Raw genomic sequence first — 25,672 nt, 5'->3', positions numbered from 1 at the left:
CTTACGTGACTCAATGTGTAACAGCAAGCAATATAAATGTTCCTTTAAAAAAAAAATAAACAAAATATCTCTAAATCTGTCACCATGACTCTAAATATTGCTGCCTCGGGTGATTTATAGTAAACCAAAACTATGCTACAGTCGTGGATCCCACATGCCTGGCATTTTACTATAAGAACCTGGACTGTCCTTTTCAATCCTGATGCTTTATTCTCTTCTTGAGTTCAAACTCTGTTCAGATTCATAATTATTAGAAATTGGCATCTTTCTCTGCTGCATCAAAATGAAAGGAATATTCAGAATAGAAGTGTACATTACACGTGGGAGATGTAGTGTAAAAATGAGCATAATGGATGGCATTGCTAATTAGGAATCAGCCTTCAGTGTCCATATGCTACAGTTATGACAACGCTGTGAAGACAGCACTGAAAAAGAAGAATCTACACCTTTCAGTGGTTAAATTTAAAGATTATTTTTAAATGGTAACCTGGAAGGGGAGACAGAGTAGTAGTGAGGTTGTGGTCTGGAAACGGATTTGATCTAAGTTTCCAAAGCATCTGTTGCAAGAAGCAAAGCCTGGATTCTTTACATATAAATAGAGCTATAAGCATATTGTTGATCTGACAGCATGTAGACTAATGAAATAACATTTGTTTAGATTTGATGGGAAAGATTTTTAGATAGGAAAGATGTTTAGATTTGCTTGAAAGGAATACAAGGATTTTTATTTTTTTTTTAATTTGAATTCCACTTGTTTCATTCTACTTTGCTAAGATATATTGAGAATTTCAATTACTTTTCCTATAAAAATCCATATTTGCCTTAAATAGCTAAACTATTAAAAAAGGAAAAATGCTTTTTAAAAAAACATAAAAACAAAAGTAATGCCATTATCTACATAACACATTGCTTTCCTCTGCAGACATGCACCAGTAGAGGCTGCTGTACACCATATTAAATAAACATTTATACATACTGATGGATTAATTTACAGGCAGGTCAGAGATGGAACTTGAAATGCAGTTGTGTGTTTAACTTATGTAAACATATAAAAATTATAAATGCAGAAATGCTAAGATTTTACAGAGAGACCACAGTCTGGGGGTAGCAGCAAAGTAGCAAGCATTTGCTTTTCAACATTACGTGTTTCTGAGTTCAGACAGAGCAGATAGTAATTTTTAGAAATAGGCACCTGAAGGTGCTAAAGCATCAGTCTTTGCTTTTTGACTCTTGCTAGTAATTAACTAATATATCACTACTTCATTAAAATGTGTATTAGGTTTTGTATTCTAATGTCTAAAATGTCTCTGTTAAGACGCGCTTTGTGCATAAATGCGTCACTTTCACTGGAAGAGCAGAATTTTCCTTAAGACCACATGTATTATCCTTGTATTATTTGGGATGTGGTTCCAATGACTCACTCTCCTCTACGTTCTGCTCTGCAGAAACAAAGCCACTGCGCTGCGTGTCAGAAACACATGAGCATGCAGAGCTGAGCTCCCTTCACACACCCCCACACCCAAAAAGGGCCAGGCAGGCTGGAGCCCTGCGTGAAGGGCTCCTGGAGGCAGGTGGCGATTGCCCACGGAGCCTTCGAGACCTCACGGACAGGATGCCCTCACTAAGACCTAAGGCACCACTGGCAAATGGCCGAGTTAGGGACAACCTGAAAGCCAAGAGGAACGTCTGCTCAGGGGCTTCTAGGACAGCAGTACTCAAGTGGAGGTGGAGGAGATGGGTCAAAAAATTCCATGCAGTCTTTGTTTCTTCCTGCCATCCCCTTTCAGAGAGTGGTCTCCCTTGGACCCGTTCAGACAGCAGGCAGGAGTCGAGCATGGTTTAAAAGAAAATCAGCAACAAAGAAACGAACCCAAACATCCCAAACAGGTTGTGACCTACCTTCCTTCCTCTCCCCGTGCGATGCCACCCTCACGCAGTCAAAAGGTGGACGGTGACAGCTACAGCCAGCCAGAGCCCAGGCGGTATTCCTGCCTGCCGCCGGGCGGGGAAGGAGCCGTGCTCCCAGGGCGTGGGGAGGTGGTGGGAGCAGTGTTCCTCGGGGGAGCCTGGCGCAGACCAGGGACGTCTGCCGCAGCTGGAGGGGGCGAGGACAAGACCATGCTGCCACACGGAGTGCAGAGGCTTTGGGGGGACTTTGCGCATGCCAGCTGGGGTCCTCCAGTCTGTGAGTTGGGGATATTCTGGCAAAATGAATAGCCAAACCACTTTTTGTGCTGGAAAAGTGCAGGTTAGGGTGCAGGGGTCTGTACTAAGGCTGAGGATGGAGATGGGTGCATATCGCGGGCAGTTGCTGTAGAAAAGCAAGTTAGCTTTGCTGTCAGCTTTTTCAGTGATTTTTCCTCAGCAATAAAGTCAGAGCAGAGTGACTGCCAACTACATCTCCTGAAAATTGTCAGCGCTGTATATTCTAGGAGAGGCCAGAACCACCGGTGTTTCCAAATGACTCTGATTAAAAGCTAGTATATATTATAGCTATATGCTGCATAGTCTTATCTCGGAGAGTACTTACACCTGAAGACGAGACAGAACTGGCGGCTGGGAAACAGCACGATTTTTTTCTTTCAGGTCCTGTAGGGGTTGGACTGAATGAACTTAAACGGAAATTGCTGATCAGTGACACCCAGCATTATGGGGTAACAGTGCCACGTAAGTAAAAATACACTTCTATTCTCCTAATGCTATACTTGCATTATTATCCTTTATTATTGCATTACCCTAAGGCACTTTCAAATCTGGGTCTCTAAATGCATGCTTGGCATCCAAATTAATTTTCTAATTTTTAAAAGTGCTGCTCCAGTTGTATTTTAAAATAGCATTGATTAAACTGATAGGACGTTTTGGCTCAGAGGCATTGCAGGAGACTTTTAGTACAAGTTTAACATGATTGATGTCAGCGAGGTTTAGTAAATGAAACTCAGCTGAAGAACACCCTGGCTTTGGCTGTAAAGCAGTGAAATGTACTCTGTTACCAATGTGTGCTTTCAGCAAAATGGCCTTTATGTATTAGACAGGCTGAAAAATGAAGACTGATGATAAACAGTTTAATCCTGTGAATAAATTAATTAAATCCCTTTGATTAGCTTTAGAAAAGTTGATTTGGCGATTTTTTTCTTCTTTCCTCCTATCTGACCAAGTAGTGTGATTTTTATAACATTGAGTAACATTGCGCTGTATTAACTTCTGCAATACTTTATTGGGTTTTCTTTAATGTGGAGGACTTGACAGTTTTAGACTTTCATTCCTTGGTTTGCTTTCTGCTTGCACTTGTGCCTCCTCTAGGGATCCTTCAAAAATATGGGTCCAATGTTCTGAATTTGGGAGAAACTGTTACACGTTTTTTGCAAGTACAGGTGTTCTATAAAGTATATATATGAATGAATTTGCTAGGTAGAAAAATGAATACGTTTGGGTTTGGCAGGTCATTTCATTTGCACATATTTGCTTCAGCTGGGTATTGAAAACAACAACAAAAAAAGCCAGATGTTCCCAAATATTTAACACATTGAAGCATATGCAATCATTTGCCCAAAAATATTTCTCTAAAAATTGCCAGTATTCATCAAGCTGCCTTCTCTCTTTTCTCTTCCAAATTTGTGGTTATAATTTAAAACAAACACGTAAAAAAATCCCTCTCCCTGAAATTCAGTAAGTCAGGACTCGGAGGGAGAACTGGGGTTCTTGTCTTGGAAATGTTCCTCTTTGTGTCAACCTAAGAAGAATGTGATATCAAATGGCATTTAAGACTGTGTTGCTGCAAGCAGGTTCTGTATGTTCATATGTTATGGAGAATACATGCTGCTGTAACATATGACTTGTATTAAGTAGGACTGTTGAATGGGTTCATTAACTGTAAGTGGCAACCCCACAAATAAGTTTCATTTATAAGCAAAATCTTTATACCTAGTACTTGAGGGAAAGTAAGAAGTACAAATACGAAAGTAAGAAGTACAAATACTATAAGGCTACTGAAAGAGAAAGGAATTTGATTTCGATCACCAGAAAAAGAAAAGCACTAAAGCATAAAATTCACACCCTGTTTTTTTATTATCATGCTTCACATAGCATAGCTACGAGTGTTGTTAATGAACGTAACATTTTATAAATCGGGTTGGTGAGGTTTGTTTCCCTTTATGGTCTCATATGCTAATAAGTTTAACAAGTGGCAAGGCTTGGGTGATTGTTATGGACTGCTGATCCTTTTATTATTCAACTGTCCTCATTTTATTGGATTTTTCCACTAGTTAATAAAATGATAATCTGATACTTGTCCAGTAGGGGTTTTTGTGCTTTTCCTGCATGCTTTTAAAACTCAATCCTGTCATCTGCTTGTGTGCTGCCTACCAGATCCAGAGCAGCCTTATGTCCATCAGAAGTGAAGGAACTGGTACGCTTAGTATTGCACGAGGGTCGTGTGCTTTTCAGTGTTTCTTGAACTGGTTTGCATTATGTTGTTTTGTGTATCTTTTCTTTTTTTCTTTTTTTTTTTCTTTTTTCCATTTAATGAAACTGCAGACACTACTCGTCCAAGGAGAAGCCAGGAAAGTGACGGTGTCGAATACATGTTCATTTCCAAGCACTTGTTTGAGACAGATGTACAGAATAACAAGTATGTTGAAGAGATTTTAACTAGAACTGCAGTTAAAACAATAGCTTTATTATAAAATGGAGCTGGTTGTAATTTTAGCAATTTAGTCGAAGTGGATATAAGTTGCAGTGATTTGAAGATGTGTTAAAATTACATTTTGATATATAAGCAGCTGGCAAAAACACAGAGCAAAAAACCAGTATGTGCAAACACAACTGTTACTAAACTTCCAAGTAAGTTTCAGTATTTCAGCTCCTCAAGAAGACATTGAAATCGTAGGTGTTCAGGATGCGGGAGCACTCTTTTAGTAGAGCATCATTTGTCATAGCAATAAAGCATTGCAGCTCGAGGAGGGAGGGCCCTGGAAGTACTGCAAATGTGCCTGAGTCAGTGTTTGTGTAGTTCTGCTCTCTTTCAGGCCAGGCACTTCCTCTGCTTTTGAATTTAGAGATCTACAGTGAAGCCCCTGCCTGTAAACCCACCAGAAATTAAACTAAAATGAAGACAGTGGTAGCATCATGCTCGCTAGCAGCCTGTAAAGTACTGTAGCTTGAAATTCTGCCCCAGTGTTTCAGAGGGCAAAAGTGTATTAGACACAAAGCTGTGGGTTTTATTGAAACTTCAAACTGTGCTTTGCTTTTTTGGCAAATAGCACTTGTACTTTTATAGCACATAACCAGCCGCCTTGGTTCCATTAGCACCATTGTCGCTCCTCCTCCTCTTCTGAGACAGAGAATTTGGATATTCTGTAGTGTGCAATGAAATTTCAGTAGTTTCTATTGTTTAGGTTATCCACTGTTTTATTGCATTGCATTAGTTCAGAAAAAGAGGTGATGGAAAACATTAGCGGGCTGTTGGACTACAGTACTTTTTTCTCTTTAACTGTAATACAAGCAGGTGTTACTGATTTGAAAGTGGTAAAGTAGAAGATTTCTTAAAATTGACATGCTGAAGTACTTGACAGCATTTCCTTTATAAAACATGGTAAAACTCTCATGTAAAGTAAAATATTTTTGCTCCTGAATTAGATCTTATAAACCAAACTGATAAGTTTTTTTCTGCCGAAAATGGAAAAGATTCCAGTTGTTTTCACTTTCTGCCACAGGTTTATTGAGTATGGCGAGTATAAGAACAACTACTATGGTACAAGTTTAGACTCCGTTCGATCCGTTCTAGCTAAAAACAAAGTTTGTTTGTTGGATGTGCAGCCTCATGTAAGTAAGCACGTCTTTTGGACTCTTGTAGTTCCCCATATTGCATGTTGGAATTCCAGGAAAAAAAGTTGTTTCTAAAAAAGTATATTTTATTCCACGCTGAATGACTGTTGAGTGGGCTTGCTGGGTACCTTTATCACAGCAACGCTCTCAGAAAGGAGAGGAAGGAAACCTCAATATATATTGGCAAGTATTCAGCTCAGTAATTAAGTGAATTGAAAGCCTGCAGCATAATACCAAAGATTTAATTACAAAATGCTCCTATATTTCCATTCATCTTCCTGCTGGTTTGGGTTAGAGGTTTTCTCTGAAACTTCAGTTTCAGAATGCCTTTGAGCTATCACCCAGTCCAGCAACTCTCTCTCACATGTTTAACCAGACCGATTACGCCAAGGGTTTACATGCAGGGTGGACATGAGTCAAGGAACGCACTAAAAGTGATGTTGGCTTGATGGTTCTTAAGAACATTCCTCTCTAAACCATTTGTTCTTGCATTGAACTTGTCTTTCAACCCCACTGAACAGCTCCACTGGGAATTTTTATGCTACTAATAACCACGGTGCTTCCAGGAGCTGGACTAGTTTGTTTGAACCCAGCCAAAGTATTTCTTCTCCACGGGTGGCCAGCCTGTGACTTCTGAACCCCGGCAGCTTCTGAACAGTTCCCGGGACAGTTTTGGACACGGAGCTGTGCCCTAGGAGCAGGGCAGGGGGGCTGCGCTGGCAGAGGAGCGAAGGGGGAAGCCAGACCCCGTGCCAGGGGAGGAGGGGAGCTGGGCAGGGCTAATAACAGGGCTCTGCCCTGTTTTCCAGCGAAGCACTAAATTCTCTTGGGCACCCAGGCTTGTGAACCATTCTGGGATCCCACTCTCCAACACGGCGTTTTCCTGTGGGCCTGTCGTGGTTTCAGCCCGGCCGGTAACAAAGGGCCACGCAGCCGCTCGCTCACTCCTCCGCCCCCCTCCAGTGGGATGGGGAGGAGACGGAGGAGAAAAAAAGAAAAAGAAACTGGAACCTCGAGGGTTGAGATAAAGGCAGTTTACTGGGACAAACACAAAAAGATTATAACAACAACAACGGCACTAATGAAAAAGTTTCCAAAAAGAGTGATGCACACACAGTACAACTGCTCACCACCCGGGACCCGACGCTCCGCCACTTCCCCCACCGAAAACCGAGACCACCCCCCGGCCCGCTCCCCATTTATATACTGGGCAGGATGTCCCATGGTATGGAATAGCTCCTTGGCTAGTCCAGGTCAGCTGCCCCGGCTATGCCCCCACCTCCCAGGTTCCTGTAAAAATTAACTCTATCCCAGCTGAACCCAGGACAGGGCCCTAGCAGTGCGAAGAGGACAGAAAGCTTCTGGCCATCCCGACTTCACCCTAAACTGCTGGCCATCCCTGCTTCACCCTGGGCTGCAGTCCGAATCGCAGACCTATCTCTAACTCCATACATAGCATCGTTCGGCTCGCTCAGGAAGAGCAAACAGCAGGGGAGTGTGTGGTGGACACACAGTACTGAAGAGAAAAATCACTGACTTCTAGTGACCGGGTGACACAGACACCTTTTCCCACTACTTTTCATCAGTAGAGAAAGTGTTATTCCTGCTAAAATTTGTTGACCTTTTCCTCCTCTCCCGAACGCCCTGCTGCTCCCCTCGATCCTCCCGCTGCCAGCGGCACTGGTGTGCACAGCCCAGCCGTTCCTGGACTGATGGGATTTACCAGCAGCCCGTGTGGAAATCAAGGGAAATGGTCACCCTTGGAGAAATGGTTTTCTTACCGTTCACAGAAAATTCTCCTTACATGAATCAATACTGATCAGCAGAGTGGGATGGCAGTAAATGAAATATAGCCTTCTAGGAGTGCTTTATGGGTTTATTTTGGTTAGTGGAGAGTTTCTTTTATTACAGTAAATTCCATTGTGCAAAATAAGCTAATTAATTAAACCCTTTCCTCTTCCCAGACAGTGAAACACTTACGTACATATGAGTTTAAACCATTTGTTATATTTATAAAGCCTCCGTCACTTGACCGTTTGAGAGAGACCAGAAAAAATGCCAAGATTATTTCAAGTAAAGATGATAAGGGAACAGCAAAACCCTTTACAGTAAGTATATTTAGACATGGTAAAACATGAGAGCTTGTTAAGAGTTTTGTTGTGGTGGTTTACCTTGAAAATAAAGGTCATCACTGGATCTCATCCACAGTACTTGTCAGGGCTTACACACAGTACATGTGTTGTTTCTCAACCCCTCTCACACCCTAAACTTGCTGTGATGTTTTCATTGTTTGACATGCTCATGGATATTTACATTTCCGTCATGTTCTGTTTGATTTTATGTCATCAAGGAGCCCCCACAATGCAAGTACATTTTTATGAGAAATAATGATTTCCTTTAAAAAATTTGCATGTGGGCTTAGCTGTTTCTATTCAAGTATAAGAATTTCCTTGTTTTATTAAGTGTACTATTGGGTCTAAATTTAGACGAAAGCTCAAATATAAAGCATCAATTAAAAAAATAAATGCTGCTTTAAAAAGGCCATATTTGTGGATAAGAGAAACATTTTTAAAAATGTTATAGGGAAATGAACACTGTAAGAAAGAAAGAGAAAGATCTAAGCAAGTAACAAATGCTGCTTTTTTCAGTAATCAGAAAAAAATATTAGTCATGTTACCCAACAGTAACTTATTTACTTCCTTGAAATATAATAAAATCATGTTTGAATTGAAGCTAAAGCAAAGCTGATCATGGTTAGACTTTTTTATCTGCATTTACAGCGTGCATAATTTTGCCTCATTCAGATGTTATTTAGGATTCTTTAGAATTGTTTCAAACTGAGTCATGGATATAGTCACAAACCGTATCTGTGTAGAATATGCATTTGAAATAGTTTGGAAATAATGCTCTATAAGAATACTTTCTATGGTATATTAAAGATAAGAGGAGTTCATTCTTAAGAGCACCCTTCAGGACATTGCTTACTTAGGACAGGTTTAATCGCTCAGAGTTATGTAATCAATTAAGTTCCTAAGATTTGTTCCCTCCCCAAACATGAAGAGAAATCGACTGAGCCAGGTTGAACCAGGCATAGGAAGACAGCTCCTACCAAGCTCTTAAAAGAATAAAGGCTTCACTGTAATGTATCGCATGCTAATAGCAAGCTGAGACTTAAGTAATGAAACTTTAAATGTATCATCAAAGTAAACAGCAAGAAACATTTTCCACTGGTACTGCTAACAGAAGATGTCTCTGTAATTACCATGCAGTAACTAATTGCGTCACTGCAAGGGAAGAGATGAAAGAATTGCCCGTTGAGCAAAGTCTACTTGTGAGAATGCTCTCCGAGATCATTTGAAATGGCAATTTCTATAATCTTTTTTTAATAAAAAGTACAGTTTCCATCTCCCGATGAGATGAGAAATAAGCAAGCAGCTTTGCTTTTACCTCAGAATGAGTTTATGTGATGTTTCTATAGACTGACTATGCCTTGCACTGACCTTACTAGGAAGAAGATTTTCAAGAAATGATTAAATCTGCCCATCTGATGGAGAGCCAGTACGGCCACCTTTTTGATAAGGTGATAGTCAACGATGACCTCGCTACAGCTTACAGTGAGCTTAAAACAACTTTTGACAGGTTGGAGACTGAGACCTTCTGGGTTCCCGTCAGCTGGCTACATTCATAGTAATGTTTTAAATAGACAAACCATCTGCTGTTGTCTCAGCGTCTAAATATGGGGCATGGTTAGGCATTACTCGATGGCCGTTTTCTTGGTAGGAGGGCTTTCTCACTCTACCTGTGCAGCAGGTACACTCTTCATGCACTTGGAACTGGTCTTGTTTTCCTGTGTCTTCAATCCTCCTGCCCACAATTTGGGGGCAGAACAGTCAGATTAAACCGAAGTCTTACTATGCTCCATAAAGTGAGCTAATGCTAGTGTAACAAAACTGCCAAACACCCCTTTAGCATCATCTGTGTATTTCCAAGGTAAGCTTTTTTAACAGAGAGTTTGCAGAAGATACTAATTAATACTGGAGATCAGCACTTTGATGGTTTTGAGCATAACTGCTCCCATAAAGAGCACATCAGCACTTGGAGGTTATTACCCCTGAAGTGCTTGAGAGAACTGAAACAGGCAAAAGTGACCAACATTTTTATGAGGAAGACATCGTAGTTTTAATTACGTATCAAGTGGTTTTACTTTTCTGGATGTGAACCTTGTCTTATATGTACAGAGTGATTTTAGGATTCCTTTGCACTTACATAGTCATGGAAAGAAAGATGTATTCAGTGGCTTAATTGTGAAATACTCCGCTGTAAGCATGCATGGATTGAAAATATTTTCGTGCATGCTTTGTGGCACAACAAAGAAAACTCACGGGAATATTTATTTAAATAGGGAAAAATGTGAGTTACTATGTATATAACTTCAAAGTCTTTGGGATTAATCTTCTGTAAAATCAGTGGCAAAGTGATATGAATAGCAACAAAGTAGAGAGTAACTTTTTTTTTTTACTTTAAATTGATTTCAAACATTTTTGGCATCCTTTAGAACAATTTTCCCATCAGAAATTTTCAAACAATTAGTGAGGAAACCTTGGAGATCTGGAAAGCAGTTGCAAGCGATTTATTCTTTTTATTGTCTAGTATGTAGTGACACTTTTTTAGTAGTATAACAGACATTTTGTCTACACTCAAAAATAAATTAATGCTGTAGACTTCACTGTAAAAAATATCTTTGTCACTGGTCAGACACAGTTGGAAACCTCATTTTAAAATTTGATATGGCAGTGTAAGCAAATGTATATTAGATGACGTATTTTTAATATAGATAATTTGGTATTTTTCTTTATTTACTACTGATATGCAGGAAATTAGTACAGCTGTAAAGACCAAGTAACACCTGTGTGTTGTGTTGTGAATATGTTTTGTAAGTACAGAATGTGTATAGGAACTTGCTGACTTCGGATCATCCCATCTGTGGCATTCAGACAGGAAACAGATATTTCATGTTAATCTGTAATGAGAATACAGCTGTCTTGTTTAAAGAAAAAAGAATTTAGTGAAACTTTATATATTTATGAAAGGGTTGAAAATGGATGTTAAGTTTTTAAATTTCTTGTCAATGTGATCATTTACTAAAGCAATTACTAAGTCTGTAATTTGAAACACTGTCTCTGTAAATGGAGCTCAACATTCCATGTAAATATTTTATTTCAGTTCATACGCTGATAAAGCCATCAGATTTTGCAGTCTTATTCTAAATGCGTATTTAATGTGTGGGTCATTGCATTTGGCTTAGATTCGTATAAAACAAATGAAATGCAAGCAACAACAGCAAAATCCCTAAGAGTCTGGAAATGTTTATGCAAGAGTTACAGACGTACTGAATCCCAGTACGGATACACGCTCTGCTTGAACAGCTATAATGTACCTTTTGTCAAATTTCACCGTTTTCCTGGTGGACTTAAACTTTTTTGTAACATAAATAGAAATTTGTTGATTAAATTAATTGCACGGAGATTATGCAAGTTAAGAAAATTTTTTCTATTTTTTTTAATTACTGAAAATCAAACCATTTTTCAGGGGATCTCAAATTCGGCAGTTCTGTTTGCCTTTGCCTGCAAGACGCTGAGTGCCCTCGCCATCACTTGCAACCAACCGCAAACCGAGAGGGCACTCGGCATCTCTCAGGATCTGGCTGTTTCCAACAAGAGGGGCTTTAGTCCTTACTTGAAACGTTCTTAACACTGCTTCTAACCTGGGCTGTCTCAGAACATTAGTGTACAATAACACTCACATAAGGGACCTGCTTTTCTCTTTAAGAAATAGATGCTAGAGTAATCTGCAAACTCCTTGGCAGAAACAGTTCTTGCTGTCCTGCAGGCTGTTTTTCTTGTCCTTTTGAAATTAATTTAATTCCCATCCCTGGGTCGGTGTGGTCTAGGAGGACCTTCTACACAGGCTTGCTGTGCTGGGCAGCAGTTAGCAGCGCGGTGCTTTGCTGCCTTTTCAGAGACACTGACCCTCTGATCTTCAGCACAGGCCTGGCAGGAATTTCCTAGATGGATGGCTGCCTGCCCCGTCCCCAAGCCAGGAGCTAATTCCTGAATTGTAACACCTGCAAAAGAAAGGGAATCACAAAAACATAAATCCAACCAACAGAGTAAAATGTGCACAGAGTCTTTGAGGACTGAGCAATAGTTTTAATTAAATTACTAGATTGGTCTTGAAAATCAACGTTATTGCCCTGTTAGCTTCAAAAAATAAAAAATAAACAAAATCAAAGCCACTGGCCTCCATGAGGCAGGCAGAGATGACAGTAGGTCAACGCAGAAAAAAAGTCTTAGCCCAACAGTTTCAACAGGACAAGAGCCTGCTTATCGTGATGGACACTGAGCCCATGTGCTGAATTGTTCTGGGATACCAGGGGGTGAGGGGGGATTGCTCCTTTGACTCCTAAGAATTTGGGAATGAAGACGACTAAAGATGTTTCCAATATTCCACATATTCAGGTTGTGCTGTGTGGGTTTTTAGAGAACCGTATGTTTTGACAGTCAATTCCAGATGTTTTAATTGTGTTTTAGCTGTTTGCCATAGTCAAACAACTGGTAGTATGTTTTAATATTGTACCAAGCTCTATACTTGAATTTGCCATCAGGCCCTTGGTTGATGTCTTACCTGAAATCTGATCTTACCTTCTTATGCAAAACAATAAATTATTGATATATCACTGGGGGTGTTTTTTTCTTTATTGTAAATTGCACCATAACATAAAGGCTTAATGACTTTAAAAGGTAAAATGCCTAAGTAGTAAGTTATTTCATAGGTCCCTCTATTAACTGTAATGCTCCTGTTATCTTTAAATGGAAAAATAAAGCAACCTAGAAAAAGGACTAAAATTCTTAATTTTTCATTTTTGTTGCCAAATTCTCCTTCAAAATAGATGTTTACCCTTTCCTGCAGCTCACCCAAAATAAACCATTTTCTTTCTGAGAGAGAAAGCTTAAGTCAGTGGGTCAAACTGAGACATCAGCTCGCCTGGGCTTGCAAAGTGCTTGGAGTGTTATCTGAGTTACCAAATTGGAGTGTAATGCTCCTAGGCCACTTGCAAGTCCCATGGGAGGTTGTGTTCATTTGCAGGACTCAAAGAAAGTAATGCTTTAACTAAGTTACTTTTTGTATTGTGTTATGTCTTTTCCAGAAAAAAAGCCTAACACGTACTAGGATTAGAGAGAAGACTTTTAAGCCCCTTCTGGTTTGTTTCAGTGCAGTATTCTGCATTTCCCACATGTACTTAGGTTCAGGTTTCTACTGTGCGTGGAGAATTTTTTCCTTGGTAAAGCTCGTACTTAGTTTTTGTGAGATAGTTTCAAAGGATGAATAGTTTCTTCAGAGATTTACAGTTAAAGTTATAATCTGAGTCTGGTTTTGCTACTGCAGTATCTGCAGTAATTTCCCCACAGGATTACGAGTATTCTGTGTATCCATGCTTAAAATCATTTGTACTTGCAATTTGCCCAAGATCCTTTTGCTCTCAAAGTCATTAAGTATTTATCATATATTACCATGATTAATGTATGATACCAAGCATTCAACAGAAAAATGTCGGAACACAAAATTAAAGGAACACAGTAGGTGTATTTGCTGTTTAAGAATTCTGGTGCTAGATAATGGTTAAAAGTTTCAGCAGAAACATACACAAAAACATTTGGAAACAGTTAAAGTCTGGTCTTAAATTTTGTCTTATGTTAAATGACAGTACAAATGAGAGAATTTCGAGTTCTAGACAGCTGGATTCTTTTTCCCTCTTGGTATCTGTGTCTGAAATACAAGTTGGATATTTGGAAGACTGTATGGAATGATTTTACATCTCTGTAATAATACTATAGTATTTAGTGTAGCTGACATCCAACATTTTAACAAAGAGGTTAAATCCTTGTGATTATTGAGACTTTGTTTTGCTTCCATTTTAGTTGTACACATATGTCTGTTTAAACAAATTTTTCAAGACTTAGTGGCACAAAGCTGCCAGCTACACATTTCAATATATGAATGGAGAAAAATACCTGCAGGATTTGCAGGCGGCCTCAAATGGCACAAACAGTATTTGAAAACTTCTTGATAAGAAATAAATAGAGAAAATTAGGTCACAATTTCTTTGTAATTAGGTCTGTTTCTTTTCAGTGGTCGTATTAATATTCACGACTTGAATACGCTAAAAAAACAGAAGGCATGCTATAATTTTCCTGAACTGAAATTTAGATTTGTGGTTTAACAAAGATGTTACACGCTTTCTATAGGATTATACACAGGGTCATGGAAGCTTAGTTTTAAGGGATTCAGTACATGTTTTAAAGGCAGAGGGTCTGTGGGTATGGCAGAGAGGGACTGAGAATTTTAGAAATGCGAGTACTACTCTGGAAATGCATCTTTATTTTTGTAAGTCTCTGAACAAGGAGGTTAGCAAGTTGGCTGCAAACGTTCTGTGGTTTCTGTTCCCTCCTTGGTAAATATAAATAAGCACCAGTAAATCTTTATTGGTAAGCAAAGCCAAAATTGCTGGAATTACGGAGAGTTGAAACATAGTGCCCAGAAGGAGTATGTCGGATCCTGGTGATGTTGGCAAAGCTGTTGCTTTACTTTCTTCTGATTTTGTTAACTTTTACAGCAAGAGTACAGAGATCACAGCTTTAACGCAAACTTACCAAACTGGGTTTAATCATTGGCCATTTCATTCTTTTTTTCCTCTTGGCCCTTGTACAGCTTTAGTTTAGTAATTTCAGTCATGCAAGGAGGGGGAAAGGGATAATTGACTCATCTCGAAAAATAGTGAGAGACCAAAAATCTGACACAAGGACATTTTTTACTTCCTCTTCAATGGACACCAGAGGTGGTGTGTTTCTGAAACAAGGGGTGAAGAGCTAGCATTTGATCCAGGTGGAGAAGCACATGAACAGTGTTTTGTCCCGTGAAAATGGAATAGGTCTGAGAGGTCCCTGTGGCCTGTTTGATACATGAGAGCAGCACATGGTAAAAAAGACCAGGAGCAATTTTACTTTTTTATGCATCCAGTGTTGGCTTCAGGGCTTCTTTTTGAAGAAAATGGCAATCGGAGACAGTTCTGCTTGGTTTTTGTGTGACCTCTGGACATTTCATGGTGTGTCCTCTCCCTTTCCTAGATTTGCATTACTGGCTTATTTTTAAGAAACGATGGTTCCCTAAAATTGGTCTAGGCTTTAAGTGGTGGGAGTAGTCAAGTTTCATGATCAAGGCGCACATTTATGATGGGGCAAGTGCACAGATGGAAGCGTGGCTTGAGACCACTCCATAGTGCATGTAGGCCCTCTCATATTTTACTCTCTCCGAGAGCTTTACGTACCATGTATGGGTTATGCTTCCCCATTAAACCTACTTCGATGCAGCTTCTGGAGCCCTACTCCCAAATACGGACTGGCCTGTGTTAGGCACCGTATGAACATGGAACAAAGGTGTCATCTCGCGTTCAAAGAAGCTCACTAAAAAGGTCAGAGCAGTGCAGACCAGCAAGAAGGTGCAAAGAGATCCAGTGAGTGCAACTCTTCTCACCAGCTGGCACCAGAGGCTCTGCTGGCGTAATGGGGCAGTCAGATCTGGGATTCAGCATCCCGCAGGAGGATGAGGTGGTTGGGGGGCTTCCTGGCAGGGCTTCAGCCTGTGTTGGGTAGTGCCCAGGCACTGCTGAGGGGTAGCAAAAGGTTGGTCCCGGAAGCCGTGAGGCCGGCTTGACTGCAGGAGGGAATTCAGCTGTATATATATGAGCTGTGCTCTGCCTCTCCCCTTCAGAGCCAGAACAACAGGTCTTGGCCCATTTTACTGACTGGTGCAGATGGAGGCAGTATGTTTGAAGTCCCGTTTGCAGTCCTGGCTACTATTGATCATAAGGCACAAAAGGAGTCTTTTTTGTTTGGTTGGGGTTTTTGTTGTTGAAAACTGGCCTGAAAGCTTTGTTATTATTGGTACTATCTGGATAGTAGAAAGAGCAGCCTCAGTTACTGGCCCTGCTGGGGTACTACTCCAGATGTTTTTCTTTACACAGCTGTTAAGCAGGAAGTAGAACCCAAACCAAAGATTGATTTGAACCATTGTTTTGTCAAAAACCAGAACTGAACCTGAATTATTGTCTTCTTTTGACTTCATTGAATTCAGATCATCATTGGCCACAGCTGGATCCAACCCCAGCTCAAACCAGACTGAAAAAAGCACAGACTCTGACCATGAATAGGTGAGACTGAAGGCCAAGAGTCTGCATCTTGCAGTGAGTGCGGCTGATGTTACCTTTATGCCAATAGCAACTTTATTTTATTGTGCATGTGTGCATATGTGTGTATATATATATATATGTTTATATATTTATCAAGTGGGGTAGTGTACACCAATTCATTTTAATGAAAAAAGCAGGCTTATAAAAACAGTTCATTGCTTAATTGGAAGATTAATGACAGACTAAAGAAAGAAGTCTACTGATACAATACCAAAGTTTTAGCAAGTTGATGCATAGTTTTACTCAGGCAGGACTCACACGCATCTCAGGAAGCTTAGAATTTTGCATTTCAAATATACTGTTTTGCCCCTATTTTGTGAAAGTCAAAAGAGCTGATTGAATGCAGACGACAAACTTGTTCGCTACAAACCTAGTTAAACATGAAATCTTGCTGGGATTAGCTTAATTGTTCCCTAAATGAAAAGGCTGCTTTGTACGTAGACTATAATTTTATGCTTGCCAGATAAAGAAATGTGAACCTGTCAGGAGACACAGGAATTTTTCTGTGTAGGAGTATCACTGGGCCAACTGTCTTGCCTTTTATGCGATACTGTGGTGTAAAACACCACTCCACTGGTTTCATTTTACAGAAAATAGTCTCTGTGGTGGTATCCTGTGGGAACTGAAGTATCAAGTTCTATTTTCCCTTCAGAAGTCCAACTACATATGTACCCTGCTTCTGCAACTCCACTCTCCATGACTGCCAGCCAGCCGCATGGGCTGGGGGGATGCTGTGGCATGGCAGGGGAGCTACAGGGAAGCTATTCCAAGCAAAGCAGGAGGTGTCATTCTTTGCCACGGTGGAGGCTGCCATAGGTAACACCACAGTGTTTGAAATGAGAGATGCTCTTTGTGATAAGATTATACAGTAACTTAGTAAAAGAGGAAAATACTTCATTATTCCACTTTTAATCTTCAGAAGTTTATGTGACGCTTCCGTGACGCTATTACTCTAACTGCAAACTTTTCTATTTTTCTTCTGGCTTCCCTACTGCCTGCTTGAAAGCAAGAGTTGCTGTAATTAAAGCCTTTATTCTTTATATAAATGTAACTGTAAAAGATGTGGAGTTCCCATCTTCCAAAGCTACCGGACCAAGCAAATAAAGACAAAATTTCTGCAACCGTTCTCAAGTGACCTATTCTGTTTAATCTTGTTTCCTTTCTTCCTAACCAGTCTTCTCGAAAAGCCTCTCCATGTCAGGGGCCAATAGTTTAACAAGGGCAATGTGGAGCGGAAAGGAGAGGCTGGCCAGGAGCTGCTGGAAGGGAGAAGCTGGGGCACTGCCGGGCTCCGAACCACCAGGAAGTCTGCAAGCCTGGAGCAAAACTGAGCAACCTATGGGTGAAAACAGCACGGGAGGATGATTTAAGCAGCAAGGTGTTGTTTTCTCCCTCTTAACTATGACAAGGAGCAGTCTCCACCCCCGTGCCCTTCACCTATAAGCATTTAGCAGGGAGCGGTTAAGTTACCCTCTGTGCCAGGTAAAGCACTCCCAATGTGCGGTTCTTAACTCCTTCGTGGCAGACTCTGCACATGGTTTCCCTTCACAGTGTTGCAGTCTGAACATAGCTCTTGACTTTGTGGTCTCCAGAAGTCATCTTCTGAAAAGTGGTATTAAAACCTGCCTACTCTTAGAGTCTGTTCAATTCCAACAAGTCCTGAGACGTGCGTGGATGAAGTGTCTGTCTATCACTGACAAGGTGGGTGCATTCTTAATCCTGAGCCTCCTTCATGTTCACCTACTTTGTACCAGAGGGATGGCGGTGGCTGGTATTAACTCTGCTGCCATTGGCAAAATGCGATGCTTTTATACACTTGGTATTTGTTATTGTCCTTAGAACTGCATTTAAGTTCCTCCAGTGAGACACTCATGCTCAGATTTTCTGCAGGAACTCCTGGGTCGCTCCCAGCTACAGTAATTTATCACAAAATCTAAGTGGAAAACACAAGAGGCCAGATTCTCTCTAACTCCGAGAGATCATTGCAGGGAGGCAGTGCTACTACTCTGCTCCCTGCACAGCTCCGCTTATAGCAGTGGTTACTTGGCTTGGGCTCACTAGCATCATGTAAAATCCTTATGGATCCTCACGGTTCCAGTGTTCAGGACTGATGATTCTTCCTTCTCTTTTAGCATCTTGTGAATAACTTAGAACTTTTTCATGCTAATGCAACTCCCTCTCTTCCTGGTAAATTGCCTCATTTTGTGCTATTGGAAAGTGCTTAGTCTGGATTGCTTTACTATTAGTACCTAACAGCTGCTGCTGCTTTCTGTATTATGTGTATGGGATAAGTATAAAATATCAGCAGATAGCTGACACCGCTTCAACCCCTGGATGAGTGATAGTAGGAACTCTTCCTATAGCTAGCCTCAGATGACTTTCATCTGTCCCACTGAAAAACACGGGATTGTTCATGTATTTAAAGAGTGTGGCACAGATGAGATGGCAGTGGATAAAAATGCAGTGCCACTGAATTTAGTAGAGCTAACTTAGAAAAGTTTCATTTTTATTTTAGCAATATCAGAGTTTCACCTCTTGTCTTTCTGTGCCTGGGAAATCAGGAATGCCTTTGCTCTGAAGACCTTGTAATCTAATGCCAGGTCTTGCTGACTTTTACTGTCGAGCTTTAGTGCCTCGTTTCATGTGTGGTCCCTTTGACTTCAATAACACTCCTCACAATGGGGTTGGCAGCTCTTACCCTGGAACCAAGTTGATGACTTCTCTGGGCTCAGGGTCTGGCTTTGAGATAAGATGCAATCAGCAAAGATTAAAAGTATTTTGGCGAGTAATCAAACATGTAAGAGCTGTCTGGTTATTATTTTTGGATTAATATCTGAGATTAGTATCTGGGAGTAAATTTCAATGCAAATACATCTAAGTCCTGTCAAGCATGATAGTAAATATGTGTTGCTGATAAGTCTATTGACTGTCTGAATTATTTAATGCAAATTGTAGGATTCTGTTAGACTGGCATGGCCTTTGCTGCTTAGCTGGTCATCTAGGGTTTCATTTCTTTTGCACCTACAATGTGTTCCCGATAAATCTTCTCACACACTTTTAAGCAATTTCTGAAGTGCTCTCAAAACGGAGGCAGCAGTTCATCTCTGTCACTTTAGGCCATTATTACTGAAATCTCTAAAACTGTGTTGCAGAATAATTAACCTTAAGCCTTAAAAGATTTTCTAGTGTTGATCAGCACGCCTGTAAGCTGCCAGTCATACACTTGTAAACTCAGAGCTGTCACACAGTTAGTAAACGCACATAAAGCCAGCTCTGTCTGCTGATTTCGGCTCAAGTGAAGGCACAGCACTATATATTTCAACTTGTAAACTGCATATCTTGTTTTTTCGTTATTATATTTCTGTGTAATACTTTCCAAACTCTGTTTTATTGTATTCCACAGTTAAAAAGCCACCTGGATATTCCTTTTCTATTCTTTTTTTTTTTTTTTTTTGAAACTATCTCTAAGCCTTTTTGCATGTTTTTGTAATGTTTAAGACAGACTCAGATGACAGAGGTTTCAGAAGACTTGTGCAGCTGGTAGATTTTTGATGATTTCATTTCACGATTATTTTGGAATAAATGTGGGTACTAATGAGAACAATGAGTAAAATGTCAGTTGTACTAAATATAAGTGATCTGTTTTAGAAAAATATTAACACTTTTGTCAGTTCAATTACACCTGTGCATCATTCTACTATAGCAGAGTAAAGAAATAGAGTCTAGCAGATGTAGGGTAAGTACACAAATGGGGTGAACCAAGGAAGTATCATAAATCCTTTATACCAGAACATTTTGTGAATGCTTTAAAGACTAGCAGATGAGAATATGTCCAGGTGTTCTTTGAACCCTGCAAGGTGCTTAGAGCAAGCTGTAAAAAGCTGAAGTGACAGTACTGAAATACATGAAGATACATGCATGTGATTGGGATTTACACAAAAGGAACAGCTAGTCCGTGGGAATGGCAAGACTGCCATGGATGGGAGATAGGGGAGATGAATATTTACATCTTTCTCCAAGAGGGAAAACCGGTTGTGGGGAGTCTCTGTAAATATCTTCTTACACAGGAATTAAAATTCTATTTCTTTATCTGAAGTAAAACATTCGCTGCTCTGCTGAAAGACAAATGAGAGACATGATCAGTTGAAAGAGTATAGCCAGTTATGAGCAGCATCTAGGGTCTTCATGAAATGGTGAAATACTGAGTGCTAGAAGAGGATAATCACTTTTCTACATTTTTAAATTAATACGAAATGCTACTCTCCCACTTTTGCTGTACAGCCTGGGTTTTAGAATGTCAAGAAAGTATTTGACATTTACAAGAGACCACAGGCACCAATACAAATCATTTTTATCCATTTAAACCACCATGCTGAGTGAATTGTTGGCTCTGTGCAATTAGTCTCTGTGCTTCTTGACAATATAACCACAGATTATCGTGAATTCTATTAATAATGCAAGGTGGAAGCTCTGTTCTCCAAGTCTGTTATTTTACTTCTAGAAAAACATCTAATTTCTTACAAACCTGATATAAATAGGCCAGCTGACAAGTATCCCAAAAGAACAGAATATGCTCGGAATAGTGAGATTTGAACTGACATATTTTTGGCAAAAAAGAGTTATACAGGCTGTATTTGTCTGAAAGTTTAAAAATAGGAGCCTTTGTCATATATGGCAGGAGAGGCCAGGTTGAGTCATGATTGATGTCACTTGAAAGAACACTTTAAGCTTAGAAAATGACATCAGAATCATCAGAATTTAGTGAGATTTAGATCAGTCCCTGAAGCCAGGGTGCTGGGGATTCTGGAAGATACTTCGTGGATGATACACAGCACGCTGCCAGACATTATCTGAATGGAAGCCAGGAGCTACGGTGCTTTCAGATTACATTTCTGAATGATGGGTATAATTTAATAATATTCATTTTTAGTTCAATGCATGTTTCAAACTGTTTTCAGTTTTTAAGATTTGGTGCAACCCCCCCGTTTCAGGCTGGAAGAACAGTCTGTCACTGCCTGACCTCTCCCCTTGCTCACTTACATGACAAGTTTCCAAGAGCCGTCAGAAGTGCTTTCCTTATTACCACGAGTCTGCAAATACAGCAGGGTCTCTTTCCATTTACTCTTCTCCAGTTTTAGTGCTCAATTCCTGCTGACTTTACTACTGAGCATTTATAAGTCGGACTGTAACAGTACATATGTATGTTAGAAGTATTTCTTTTAGCTCCCAGGCTAAAACTAAACTTTGTCTGTCTGTCTGCTACTGCTAGTGTTAAAATGGAAGTAACAAAACAGAAAAGGTGCTTGGTTTTTGCTTTATTAAAGATAACCAATAAATCCTGCGGAGTCTAGGTCACAGAGAGGCTGTGCTTTTGCTTTTGCTGTGCAGAGTAGCGAACCTCTTTGGAACAGTTTCTTACATTTCTCCTTTGATTTTCCACATAAAGCAAGTCTTTGCTCCTTAAAGTAATTTTAGTGTGAAAATGAATGTATTTAATGTAAGTGCACAATTCAACTTTTGATCCAGTTAGATCTGTTTTGCATCTAAATAGCTGTTAAGTGTAAAGAGAAAGTAAACTGCAAATCACATTTTTAGAAGTAGATTTGTATTTACTGCAGTTAGCAGCAGCAGCTTTTGTTCCAAAAAATGATAGATATTAGTGAAAAAAATAAGTCTCATGGTTGCTCGATTGCATGCCTTTAACAATACTTCATGCACAATCAGTTCTCATACTGAAATGAGTTCATTTCAGGAAAAGTTCATCACACAAGCAACTCTGCGAGTGAAGCATGCTTGTTAGCTAATAGCTGCCGTTATCTGCCATTTAGATTTGCACATTGTGCTCGTTCCTGTTCTGTTTGAAGAGCCAAGTGGTAGATGAATTATTCTTGGTATTCCTGATTTTTACTTCAAGCCAATAAACACCTGTGTGCAACTGGCCTGCCGGAGCCATTCCACGAAACATCTGGGCATGCTCCAGCCCTGGGGCTACTGGCGTTCAAAACGGTCTTCCCTGATCCTGCTGCTCATTGCTGCTGCAATCTGGGGCCTGATTAAGCTCAGGAATTGGATCAGGAACCCTGTCACCCCTGTGCACCCAGCCCTCTTGGTGGTAGAAGAGGCAGACAAAGGGACAAGGACTCTGGTGGATTATGTGAGTGGTGAGGGAGAGGGAACTGCGTGTAATTCCTTTGAGAGTAGAGAGAGTTTTCCGTGGGTCTTGTGCTATGTAGCGCATAAAAAAGACCTGCGCTGGAGGATGAATCATTGCATAGTAAAACCGAGCGTGCTCTGTGGAATCTGTACGTTCTTTGTTGCAGCCGTTGGAAGTACGCAGTGAATGAAGCAGACAACTGTAGAGAAGCGAACATGTTTTCATGATTAAGGCATGAGTGCAACCCTGGGGAACTGAATCGTATCCCTGCCTTTGCCACAGATTTCCTGTGTGTTACTAGTCACTTTGCACATGTGGTTGTTAATTGTGTTTTTCTTGGTGCTTGGTACAGTGGAGTGTAATTTGTAGAAGTGCTGAGCACTTGCAACTGCAAGATTTAGGCAGCGGGAGCTGTGCTGTGACTGTAAGCACTGCTGTGCAATGAATACTGAGAAATCGGGCACCATGCATCTCAATGAGGCAGTCAAGAAAAGCAGAGGTAGGGATTACAAAGATAAATCTTCATGAGTTCAATTTATATGGTTGGAGAACAGCTTGAAGGGGTCTGTCCTTCTTAAACTTGTCCTTCCTTGTACCTAAAATAAGAACTGCAAATTTCAAGGTAAATACAAATGCAATATTTGTGAACAGTTACTGAATTTAAGATACTTGGGCTAACCTGAGAATTAGTAAATTGTTTAGCACTTGTGTGTCCTTCATGTGTTTTGCTTTTTTTATCCTTTTAAATGGAGATACTCTTGTATCACTGAGCAAACAGTCACTGAAGAACCCACTAATAAAACATTATTGCGAGTACATGTATGTTTTTACTGACTATATGCAAAGCAATCATTAGGGATTCAATAGCCTCTCTGTATTTTCCCATAGTCTTAACATTGTACAGCAAAAAGATAACACTTGAAAAATACTACACTATTCTGTTGGTAAAAGTTGAAAAAGACACCCAAGACACTTTATGGGAAGATACTTCTTGAAGTGAAAAGTTACTCTTCTGCTTACTCTCAAAATAAAACATGATGGTTTGTGTAATGTTTATCTTATAAATCACAAATTACATGAAAAAAAATGTATAGCATATAAATACGCAGCTATCTTTATATCAAGATGGGCAAAACAAAAAATAAGTAGCTTTCATATGAGAAATGGAACAATGAGAACAGGAAAGCTCTTAACTTCACAGATTTCTGTAGTATAAATAGCTTTTGTCAGCTTAAATATACTTTGTCACTCCTTGATGCTATAATCCAATGCCAAGGAGAATTTTTTTTTTTAAAGTGCCATTTATTTAGCATGTTTACCATATTTTATTAGGAAACTCATCTATTCCCCCATTAGTTAATCACAGCTTTATAAAACATTACATCTGGAAGTGTCTCTTTTATGTAACTAGGAGAGGTATGCTGAGATCCACCAGAGGTGTTAGTTACATAGATGACTAGAAAATTACAGGATTTTTTTTTACTTTAGTAATCGCAAACACATATTAAAATGGAAAACCAATTATTTTCCAAATTTTGTTTATTTGAGATGTAGCCTATATTTTTGTTGGAACACAGAGCCATACACTCGGGATGCACACAAGGCACTGAAGGTGGAATTCAGGCAATCCAAATCCACAAAAGCGATTCAGAAAACCTCTGCTTTACTGACTGTAAAATCTGAATTCACTTGGCTCCGTTGTTTTGGTCCTGTCAGTCTCCTAAGTGCCAAAGCTTAGGTTTCTGTGAGTACACTGAACTCTGAACGGCTAGCTACAGCTTCTTTTAACCCCACTAAAAGATAAGTCTGCATTCGGTTCCCTGAGGGGTTCACTTCAACCCAGGTGCCCTGAGCACGCCTAAAACTTGCACCACTGGCTGCTTCCACAAAGAGTGTCGCTCATGTCCTGGGCTCGCAGCTACTTGGAAATTATCCGTGAACTTGTGGAGTTGTCTAGTAAAGTGGTGAGTTACGGAGGACTCAGGTTCCTGCATGCTTCAGAGTCACTGCTTTACTGTTTCAAAGTTCAGCCTGTTTTATAGAAGGGAATCCCGTCGGACAGGGACCGTGGCTCCATGAGGTGCCTCAGAGCCCTGCACCCGCACGGGCACCTCCAGGCTTCTGAGAGGAGTGGAGGGGTTCAGAAACACTCCTGTGCCCATCATTCCTGTTTGGCAGACTGAGGAACTGAGCACAGCACATTGTAAGTGCATCGCAGTGTGATCACATAATCAAAAAGCAGTAAAATGTTTTGAGATTCATTTTAATATGGTCTGCTCTTGGTCTCAAATGCCACATATATAATTATCACCAAAAGTGGAGATGAAAAAAATCACATCATCCTTTACTGTTATTAATATGGCAGACATCACCGAGTATTTTTAATTACTGTATTCTACTTCTATATAGAATAAAATTAAGCTGAATTTAATTGTAAATTCTCAACACAGTGAGATTGCAATTTCCCCCCCCCCCCGAAGATTCTACTCCATCCTTCATCATGTGGAGTATTTAATTCCAGTTTTGCTTACTTTAAACTGAATGGAATTTTTGTACCAAGTTAGGACAGCTAAGTCCTTCCACGCAGAAAACTCCTGAGCTCACTGGATATTTTTCTGTCATGGTGCCAAACCATACAGCAATCATGCTGAGGATATGGATGGAAGAAAGGTTGCTCTGCACAGTAATTCCATATAGGAATCACTATTGATTACAGCAAGGATACTTTATGGGTAGTGGTAAATTATGAGGTTTCTCTTGTAAGTGAGAACATTGATTTACATGAGTAATGCAAAGGCTCACACGTAAGCTGAACTCAAACTTTAACTGTCAGCTGTAACACATCTATTTATACTACAGATCTGTGCTTAGCCACTTATATTTAATTATAATCAGTTGCGGTGCCTCCATTTTCTGTGTTTACTCAGAGAATCACATTTCTGAGGTCAAATGCAATGACAGTTATACTGTAGTTATTTGAAGACATGCTTAGCTGTACATTCTGCATGTATCTGAGGACAGAATTTCTGCAGAAGAAAGGATGGGTACAATTCATCACTCCTTCCTTACATGAATACAATTTCACACACATCAATTTTAGTCAGGGCATGTCTGTGCTTCACAACACAGTGCTGTGGAGAGATAGCCAAAGCAGCTCAAAAGGAGCCAGCTTGGGTAACTGGAAGCAGTTTAACCACGCTGCTTAATGCTGCACACTGTCTAATTTACCCTGTTTTTTAGCAAAGTAAATTAGCTTTGGCAAACCATTGCACAAATAGGCTAGCCTCCTTCCAGCCCATGAGCCAGCTTTGGCACCAATTTCTACACTGTACTTATTGTGTAGTATAGCATATCTGGTAGGAGATGCAAAGGACAATTTGCAGATTCAG

General features: G+C 40.0%; 1 protein-coding gene across 2 annotated transcripts in view; it reads left to right on the top strand.

Annotated features, from left to right (window-relative positions):
- The window catches only part of MPP7 (MAGUK p55 scaffold protein 7), a 158,052-nt gene extending 145,493 nt beyond the window's left edge, over positions 1-12,559 (top strand). For both annotated transcript variants that reach the window (XM_049798957.1, XM_049798956.1), the window contains 5 exons: positions 2,587-2,667; positions 4,534-4,627; positions 5,712-5,820; positions 7,788-7,931; positions 9,332-12,559. In XM_049798957.1, the coding sequence (XP_049654914.1) occupies positions 2,587-2,667; positions 4,534-4,627; positions 5,712-5,820; positions 7,788-7,931; positions 9,332-9,511 (608 nt within the window). In that variant the 3' untranslated portion in view covers positions 9,512-12,559. The remainder of the gene's footprint in view (positions 1-2,586; positions 2,668-4,533; positions 4,628-5,711; positions 5,821-7,787; positions 7,932-9,331) is intronic.
- The last annotated feature ends 13,113 nt before the right edge of the window (positions 12,560-25,672 follow it).

This window comes from Accipiter gentilis, chromosome 4 (assembly GCF_929443795.1).
Source record: "Accipiter gentilis chromosome 4, bAccGen1.1, whole genome shotgun sequence".
In the NCBI taxonomy this organism is placed as follows: Eukaryota; Metazoa; Chordata; class Aves; order Accipitriformes; family Accipitridae; genus Astur; species Astur gentilis.
Note: the sequence above shows the minus strand (reverse complement) of the source record. Positions and strands in the feature narration are given on the sequence as shown.